Source organism: Triplophysa dalaica, chromosome 11, assembly GCF_015846415.1.
Source record: "Triplophysa dalaica isolate WHDGS20190420 chromosome 11, ASM1584641v1, whole genome shotgun sequence".
Taxonomy (NCBI): domain Eukaryota; kingdom Metazoa; phylum Chordata; class Actinopteri; order Cypriniformes; family Nemacheilidae; genus Triplophysa; species Triplophysa dalaica.
The window spans coordinates 23,551,495-23,561,652 of NC_079552.1; the positions used below are offsets into that span (position 1 = coordinate 23,551,495).

A 10,158-nucleotide genomic window follows, 5' to 3' on the forward strand; every position below is an offset into this window, starting at 1 on the left:
ATTTTCTGCAAATAAATGCTAAATGAAAAACAATATATATATATATTAAATTTGACAGAAATATCGTTAGATAGTAGCTCATGTATACGTGTGTGCGTGCACTGTTTGTTTAATTTTATATACTCTATTATTTTTACCAGTATATTCCCCATTTTTTGTAAGTAGACAGAAGAAAAACCTGGATTGTAGTAGTTTTTATGTTATTATATTTGTAATACAGAATAGCCTCAGAACTGTCATCTGTTTATCGTCAAAAAACAGTTAATAGGTATGGAATAGTAACTTGATATAAACAAAAAATACTTCTGTTTTATGTCTCAAAACATCTGAACAGTTGTGCATTCTAGGCCAACCGCCGCAAATTAACTATGAAATACAATGTATTTCGTTTATCAAAATCTTTCTTGTTATTTTTTTTTTCGAAATTACTAAACTAACAAAAAATATCAGTAACTTTGGTGTTTATACTGTACATGTTTTGTGTTTGATCAGAAAATATCAAGATCACATCAACTTGTTTGACATTTACCCATCCATACTCGAAGTGCATCATTGACATGAAACATTCTACACAAATCTCCGAAACACCCGTAAAAAAGATGACACAAACTGTGATATGTGACAATGCCTGTGAAAACCAGACTAAAGTCCCAGAATATATTTATAATATATAGTTTAATTTTAACTATTAATTTCACAATGATTTTAATCTGTGGCATCGCCTTACTCGGTCAGTATTAATGATATCAAGTTTATAACTTCTAATAAAGTTCTTTATTACGAACGATACGATTAAAACAGCAAATCACCAAAAAATATGACTTTAACTGGGTTTTCACTGAGAGAGCCTCACATATGTCCTGCAGGCTGTATATCTGACACTTTCGGGTACAGTTCACACATAATTAACAACCGCAAATCATTGTAATATTTTCAGCAGGCCTACAGACTGATGAAGGGACAATGAAATAGACACAATTCCATTTAAATATAATGTTATATGATGAGTTGAGTTGAGTAGTCTGGTGTTATTAAACAACAGTACCTGGGCTCAAGTGGATATTTCAAGCCATCATTGGTTGCTAAACTGCATGGCCGAAGCCATTCGATGTTTCCACATCCCTGCCGGGGGGCTTTTGTGGGCTACACCTCGTCAGTAACTATTTTTTACGTTTACATGTGTTCATTTTGGCAGACGCTTTTATCCAAAGCGCATTCCGTTGCATTGTACAATACATTTGTTTCTGACAATGTGAAATCCCCTGGGATCGAACTCATGACCTTGAAGTTGCTAGCGCCATGATCTAACCACTGAGCCACAGTAGTCAAAACGAATCTGGGCAAACTGCAGGTAAACAACGGGATCCAGCAGGCGAGAAAGATGACAAAGTTGTCCTGTGACTGACCGTAAGTAACGTCTGCTGAGAGCTGACCGTGTTTTGATGCAGGGCCGGTGGGTGTATATATCCCGACTGGACAGATAGTAACCCAACGGGAGACGAACTCATCCCGTAAGCGTTCGTCAAACCAAGAGGACCGCCAGAACCTCCCAGAATCGGCCGGCTCACATCCCTGCTGCCTAAATGCTCCACTCCAGGGACGAAAGAACCGTAACCGTTACCTTGATTCAGGAATCCATGTGAAGTCCCACCGTAATGTGGATGGTGTAAGGATAACAACGGCCAATAGAGAGGATTACTCGATGACTCGCTGACTGCCAGCCCCAACGGGGAAAACCGGAGTCCTCGTTTAATCGCGAGTTTTCCCCTCGAAGTTGCCGAGCGTCGGCGCAGTTTGCCTGTCGTACCGCCAATAAACACATCATCGCTGGACGGGTCCAACATCCAGTAGTTGCCTTTGCCCGGGTCGTCGTAATGTCTCGGCACTTTAACAAAACATTTATTTAGACTTAAATTGTGTCGGATTGAGTTCTGCCAGCCTTGCTTGTGCTCCCGGTAAAACGGAAAGTTCGTCGTGATAAATTCGTAAATTCCGTTAAGCGTCAGTCTTTTGTCAGGACTTTGTCGAATAGCCATCATTATTAACGCGTTGTAGCTAAACGGGGGTTTGTCGAGCTTCTTCTCCGCAGTTTTCTCGTTCTCTGAGGACTCCATATCGGTGGGATCTGGAGATTGTTTGGAGTCGGTGTCGGTGTCGGGGGGCAGCTGGTTTCTTTCTGGAGGTTTAATTTGCGCTCTGTCAGTTTTGGATGGAAGCAGTAAACTCTTGATTGTGAATGAACTCGACCTGTGCAGCATCCTCGGTTCTCTTATATCCATATCGCTTTATTAAACCAGTGGAGGTGTTGTCAGGACATAGTGTGTACTAACAAAAACTGCCGATCTCCAGAGGAGCGAGAGGTAGAAAAATAAACTTATTGATTAAGGAGGTTCCGCATATATATTGACATCACTGAGAGAGGGTGGAGTCCAAACTGGATCATTTTTACTTAAGCATCTTTCCTAAACTCTGTTGTTATAGTAGGCCTACACTCATGATATGTATTAAACACACATTAAAATATTGGCTTTTATGTACCTCTAGAACAATGCAACTGATTCTCATAATACTCTTTCCACCAACTACATTATGTTAGTTCACGAATTCGCTTATGGAAATAATAATGATGGCATGGATAAGGCTGGAGAGCAGGGGTAGAGGAGATATGCGTATTTGCCGTGCTGTCCAGGGAGCGGGTTCCTAACTCGGAAAACGGCCCGAACCCAGAGCTGAGTTGAGCCGGGGACGTGGGGGGATGTTGCAATACTTGAAGAGAATGCGCAGGTAAGATACTGGTCTTATCATGGGGGCCGTAAAGGGGTGGAAGGTTAGGACGATTCTAAGGGCCCAGGCTGATTTAGGGCCCAGAAGAGCAGACCCCCTTTTAATTTTCCTATTTGTAGTGGGCCCAGAAATTTTGGTTTCCATAGGGTCCAGAATTTCTGGCGGCACCCCTGGGTCTTATTTTGGCTCGTTTGAGCTGATAGGATAGATGTCGTGATTGCTGATAGCGAACCAGCCAAGTTTGATTATGTGCTCCGGCTTCTCCCGAACTCTGTTAATACAACATCATAATGTGATGCATCTTAGATAAATGATATTACACAAATGAAAGACATGGTTTATTAGATGACACCCAATGGGACCACCTACATTATATGGCACATAATTAATTTTCCATAATCACTTTAAATTTGGTTACCTAATACACAACAATTTTCCTAAAGTCCTAACACAGCAACACACATAAAACACTAATTGGCAAAACTATAAATTTCATGCTCAAAATCACACATTGTAAACTAAACTCCAAAACTCATTAAAAAAAAATACAAAAAGACACTTACACAGTACACTGTCCCTACCAAAACTCTAACACATGTTGTCTACTCATAGGAACATTCAGTCAATTATATAACAATGTCATACAAAACACTAACATCAGATGGAATAACAGTAACTTCATTATTTTATATGTCTCATGTCTGCCCTTGTACAATATCCTACCTGTTGGTTTCTCAAAAAATCTGGACAATAAATGCCACTGGTGTTTTCATTCACCAGCCTCTCTGTATGATGGCATGACAGGGATTTTCAAACTAGGGTACGGAGACCCCAGGGGACTCCAGAAGGTTACAGTTTTTTTCAACTGCTAACAAGCATTGTTCAATACTGACACCACATTTTCAAAACTCTTCACACAGTCTACATTACCATGATGACTGTTAGCCAAACAGTTGATCTCACCTCCAAAACTCTCTCAGACCAACAAAACACTTCATATATGTCTCAAAATAGTTTCGTTCCACCAACGACTGGCAACAAATTCTCTTTCAGAAAACATGGATGTCACTCAATACACACTGACCTAAAAAACACTAGCAACCGGGAGCATTAAATAATGATGACCTTTTATTTTTAAAGTTTCAATCCATTTCACATAAACAGTATTTTATAACAGATTTTTAATTTATTGAACATACTAAAGCATAGGTGAAAAAAGATTAACTAGTTCGCCTATACAGATGATTTATGTTTAGCAGGAGTAGCGAGGGAAAGCTTGTTTGGCATGCTGTCCGGGGGGGTTGCGGCCCCGAGCTCGCCGGTTCCTGTCGAACCCGGAACATCCCCCTTCGCCAAGGGGAGTGCACCGAGCTTGGAAGCGGCCCTAACCCTGAGTACCCCTGGAGTCCTGCGAGAAAAGCGAGTTCGTGGAGAGGAGCTGGGGTGGTGGAGGGATGTGTAAAGACTGAAAAAGTGCAGATAAAATGGTTTCCAATTTATTGTAAGGTTCGCTGGGTCTGATAGGTTGAAATTGTGATAGTTAATTTGAATCAGCTGCTGAGCTGAAGCGGATCGGCTGATTGCTGATGCGCATCAGCCGGGCTTGATCGTATGCTCCAGCTCCTCCCGAACTTAGTTACAGTTTTTTACAGACGCTGGGACACATTTCTCAATACTTAGGTCACTTTTGCAAAACTCTTCACGCAGTTCTCCTAACCAACTTTCAGCTTGGCAAAGCAGTTCATTTCACATTCAAAATGCATTACAACTACCAAAACACTTTATTCAGGTCTCAAATCAACTCGTTCTTCCAGAACACTAGCAAAGGTTGAGAGCCGACGAACACACTTTTTCACCCACAAAACAATGACCTAAAAAACACTATAACAACATGTAGCATTATACAATGTTTTCTTGTATATAACAAGGACACATCTCTGTTTATATTTCACTGCAATATATGTAATTGGAATTAATCAGACATGATGCAGAATTCTTCAATATTTTATGTCGTTTTTTTTTGGTTTGGGCTGGGCTGGGCCGCAAACCACTCGGTGACTGCACGGGAGTGGTGAAATGCCACATTGTCCCATACAATTATAAATGTTGGCTGATTCCTTCTCTCTGCATCCCTTTCCTCACCTAGTACAGCCCTTCCATAGAGATCATGCAGGAACTCAAGGAGAAGTTCAGTGTTGTATGGCCTAATTAGTGGTCTGTGTAACAGCAGTCCATAAGTGGATATTGCTGCGCACATTGTGATGTTGGCACCCCTGTGGCCAGGGACATTCAATGTGGCTCTCTTCCCAATCACATTCCTCCCTCTTCGTCGTGTTTTGGCCAAGTTGAAACCTGCCTCATCCACAAAGATGAAAATGTGGGGTGTTTGCCTGCCTCCAATCTCCATGACTCTCTAAAATAAATCCACAAGGCAACATGAGCTGTTACAGTAGTACATTTTTAAAAATTGTCTTTGTGTGTGTTTGGTTTTGTTCAAAAACAGTTCTATATTTTATTGTGATCTTACCTGGACAAATTGGTTCCTGCATTGCTTGACATGTTCAGAGTTCCTCTCAAAAGGCACTGTGTACAACTGTTTCATCCTGACCTGAGGTTTTTTCAGGACTCTAGAAATTGTTGCTTTGCTTACACCTCCTTTGGTTGTCCTCTCCCACCTTTGTGAGGTAACCTTTGATTCCTAAGGAGAAATGCAAAAACAATTACACACAAGTTTATTTACTTCTGTAATATTCAACTCAGTCAAATGCCCTTGCAGAATACAAGTTCCCTTTCTGTCGGTCTCTCGACGTTGTGTCGAGAACGACAGATGGGGTTCGCCCTTGAGAACCAATCAACTCTGACTTCTATAGAAAAGGCCAATGAAATTTTGCGAATGAAATTTGCATGCCGGTCTCCACCCAAGGATGTCCGGTATAAAAGGAAGACGGCGTGCAGCATTCATTTACCTTTTGTTCTTCAGAGCCTTCGCTCATGACTAAGAACAAAACAAATTCAATGAATTCTTCTTCTTCTACATTGCCGGATCTATGACATAGAGCATCGGACCGTTCCTACCTGCAGCAACCTTCCCTTGGGCATCTCGGCGGTTCTGGAGGTGTTAGAGATTTTTTCTAAAAGAGGGTTCCTTTTCAGGACTGAGCAATCTCCAGCACGGCATGTCCCGCTGTTCTCTTGGGTGCGGCACCCTCATCGAGGAGGGGGATGGACACGATCACTGCATTAGGTGTCTGGGCATCCAACATGCTGAAGCAGCGTTCGTTGACACATCTTGCCCGTACTGTGGGCGGTTTATCATTCAGAAGTTGCGGTCACGGGTGGCTGTCTTCTTACGGGAACCAGCCAACATTTCGTCTGCTACTCGGGCCGTGACATCGGTGGCTACGGACACGAAGTCTGCCTGTATTAGCAGCGTTAGTGATGTGGGGACCTCTGCGAGCGTAAACCCGCCAGCCAAGTGCTCACGGGCCGTTCGCATCCCGATTCGCTCTTCTGAACGTTCCCCATCCGGTGGTGGCATACCGTCCGGATCCTCAGGCACGCTCTCGGAAACGATGCGTGACGTAGATGAGATGATGCTCGCAGCATCGGAGGGAGACTGGCATCTGACTCTGACGAATCCGAGTTCCACCCCCAGCGGTCGAGTTCAGGAGGAAGCAGAAGTGATGTCATCCGTGCTAACCCGGGGATACGTGGTTCCTGAGGTCGGTGCGCGGTGCATGAGGAGCTGTGTAAAACTTGGAATGCTCCACTCACGGACCGTTCCAGTGAAACCAGCTCCGGCTCCCTTACTTCCCTCGATGGTGGGGCAGCCAAGTACTACGTCGAGATCCCCCGGGTGGAACGTCCGCCGGCGGTGCACCTGTGCCACGGACGGCTACCACCTGGGGAGAATCGGGTGACTACCTTTTCAGGGCCTGGCGCCCACTTACTCGCAGAGTTTTTCCGTTCTCCCTGGGTGTACTTGCAGCCGATCGCACACTCCACTGGACTTTGCCCAGCAACCCGACCTCGCGCCCTGGCGAGGCGTTGGGTCATACACACACGCCAGCTGCCACCACTCTCAAACCGACAGTGTGTGCCGTTGTCCCGCCAGGCAGGCAAAAAGGAGCCAACCATCCCTCCGGAGAAAACCCTGCGACAGACGGTAAGCTCCGCCAGCCGACGAACCACCCCCCGTAGGAATGATGAAGCAGACCGTCCCCTTGGTCACCCTGTCACAGTCCCTGAGAGCTCGAGAGCTGCCCACACTGTCTCGCTGGCTAATGAGGGCGGTCCGCCTTGGTTACTCGATCCAGTTCACCAGAGACTCTGGAGAGAGGGAGGGACGCCTCCGTACTTCGGGTAGAGGTGCTGGGATGTGCTGCGAACCAGTCTGTGACTGCAGCAGAGTGGCGGAATGCCACATTATCCCACAACACAACAAGGTAGGGCAGTTTGATGCCCCTCGCCATCTCTCCTCTGCTGACACAAGTTGATTATGCAGGTCATTCAGAAAAGAAGTAAGCCTCTCTGTATTGTAGGGACCAATGAGTGGTTTGTGTAACAGCAAACCATCATTGGCAGTGTTGGAAGAAATGCGTTACAAAAGTAATGTATTACAGTACCTTATTACTTTTTGCTGTAACGCAGTAGTGTAAGGCATTACAAATCAATTTTCAGTAATATTTTCCTCGGTACATGTTCAGTAATGCTTGCGTTACAACAAACTTTTCACCCGGGAGACATTAACAAATCAAAAACACAGAAGTAAGTTCTATTTCCTGTTCCTGAATAGACGCTTGTGGTGATTCATCTCCCTCTGGCTGGCATGATTTCAGTTTCTGGGCTAAAGGTCCGAGGCAATTGGCCCCACTGGTTAGCTATAACCCTAGCGCTAGTGTTGCCAGGGTCACGGCTTTCCCGCACAATTGGGCTATTTTGAAAATGCAGTTGCGGGAAAATTTATGGAGCCGCAGGTTGCGGGTTTTTGGGCTACTTTCAAAATGTACTGCGGAAGCCAAAATGTTTATTTATATTCTAAGGATAAATGTTAATTGATGAGATTCTTAATGCAATTCTTAATTAATTCTTAATAAAACACGTTTCTCGTCCATTTCCATGCATGGCCTCAAGCACACATCCCAGATAGCAACCAAACCAGCAAATTTTTGCTGCCAAAATTTGGCCAACATCTTACTATCCATACCGCCTCATCTGGCCCACATACCGCATGGAATGATGGCACTTGGGCGGACCACTCTTGTTTTTTAACAGCAGATGTTCATAACTAATTACTCAATCATCACTTTAATAATAATGAAACTCAATAGAAATTCTGTCAAATAGGATCACAGAAAGTTGTTGGTTGTGGGATAAATCTGGGCCAGAATTGAAATGAACTGCTGTTTATATTTTGGTCAGCTCTGCCTTATTTGTTTAGTTTTTTTACATCATAGCTTCGTCTTGGCTGCGGCCCAAATATGGCAAACAGGAGCGGACCACCCAGGTGCCATCATTCGATGCTGTATGTGGGCCAGATGATGTGTTATGGGGAATAAGGTGTGGGCCGGATTTGGGTCGCAAAAATTTGGTATCTGGGATGGGATCTTTTTTAAAGGGACACTCCATCCAAAAATGAAATTTCTGTTATGGATTCTCACCCTCTTGTTCCAAACATGTATACATTTGAACACAAAGATATTTGGTAGAATGTTAGCAGCTGGAAATTCCTTGGCATCATTGACTACCATAGCTTGTTCAATTATAATGGTAAAGGTGACCCAGAATTTTTTGCTTTTGAGTTCAACAGAACAAAAAATATATACATTACCTGGGAAACTATTCAGATAAGTTAATAGAAACGTCTTTTGGCAGTAGTTAACTTTGATTTTACACCAGAAAATAATTGGGGTACTTTTCATTCCCTTTTGGCGGGTTTTCAGGCGTCATTGGGCTGCTTTCAGGAAGCTAGTTAGCAAGATCCCTGTGACCAGCAGCAATGACAAGGTAAGCTAACGTTTGAATGATGACTACCTAGAATTCTATATAATCTAGTTCAGTGATAGGATGGGACTATTTTGTATTTAATACCTTCAATTTTTTTATTGTATTTTGTATTTAAATGTGTTTAATCTTAGTATTTGTGTATTTTCAAACTAAAATATTTTGCCAATCAACCTCCTTATTAGATTGCATGGGTGGGCACTGTATAAAATACATTATTTTGAAATAGTATTTTGTATTTAAATGCATGTTATCTTAGTATTTTTAGTATTTATTTTTGTATAGCCAAGTTAATTCAAGAAATCAGCAGTCTAATAAAGAGGTTAATTGACCAAAAGTATTTTGAAATTCAAAATACCAAGACATTTTTTTTATGTTAAGTTCTACTTCTGTAGTTATTTTGGTGAAAGTAACTCAAAAGTAATACTGGAGTCATGTGACATATTTCAATTCTGAGACAGTAATATTGTAAGGTAAGGGATTACTTTTAAATTTACATTTACATTTACATTTAGGCATTTGGCAGACGCTTTTATCCAAAGCGACTTACAGTGCACTTATTACAGGGACAATCCCCCTGGAGCAACATGGAGTAAAGTGTCTTGCTCAAGGACACACTGGTGGTGGATGCAGGGATCAAACCAGCAACCTTTGATTTACCAGTTCAGTGGTTTAACCCACTAGGCCACCATCTCCACCCAGATCTCCACCTCCACCCACCATCTAAATAACGGTAACAAGTAATCTGTTTTGTGTAACAGTTTGGAAGTAACTTGCACAACACTGATCATTGGACAATGCTGCAAACCTGTTGATTGTTGTGAATTCCCCCCTTTAAGTACATTGTGTTTTTACCAGTCTGACGCTTGGGGTTACGAGGTACGTAAGTTATGTAATGATGTGTTTCTAGGGCAGGCAGACTAAGCGCAGCTGCTTATTCATAGAGTTAATCAGACGCAGCTATCGTCAGCAGACTTGCGCTCGTGCCGTGCTAGATAAAGTTTATAAAACAGAAAGTATACATTTAAAGGCAAAGTTTGTGTAATTTGATTGCAATCTGTGTAAATTCTTATGTTAGTTACAAGATAACGTTTATGTTTGCACTTGCAGCTGCAGTACATTAGCCCGCTAGCATCTCGTCTCGTGCTGGAAATGATTCCTCAGTTTCTAGTTGTCATTAATGTTCTTGGTGCTCTGACGTTTGTCAGTACTTGGCATTATTACTGGCTGTATGAATGTTTGTTATTGCCATACAAGTCGGATTTCAAATGTTATATTGCATTGCCTATGTAACTTATTATGATTATAAAGGACTAGCCATGGTTAAGATTTTGTATATTTAAACAATGCACATATTGTTTATTGAATTTG

At 42.5% G+C, this 10,158-nt stretch overlaps 1 protein-coding gene across 1 annotated transcript; it reads right to left on the reverse strand.

The window, feature by feature from the left end:
* Nucleotides 1-1,325: 1,325 nt before the first annotated feature.
* Nucleotides 1,326-2,279, reverse strand: foxg1d (forkhead box G1d). Its single transcript, XM_056761278.1, has one exon. The coding sequence runs from the start codon at nt 2,277-2,279 to the stop codon at nt 1,326-1,328; it is 954 nt and encodes a 317-aa protein (XP_056617256.1).
* Between the last annotated feature and the right edge of the window lie 7,879 nt (nt 2,280-10,158).

Bases quoted from the DNA above. Each gene is read 5' to 3' on its own strand.
- foxg1d (XM_056761278.1), bottom strand. From the start codon at position 2,279: ATGGATATAAGAGAACCGAGGATGCTGCACAGGTCGAGTTCATTCACA.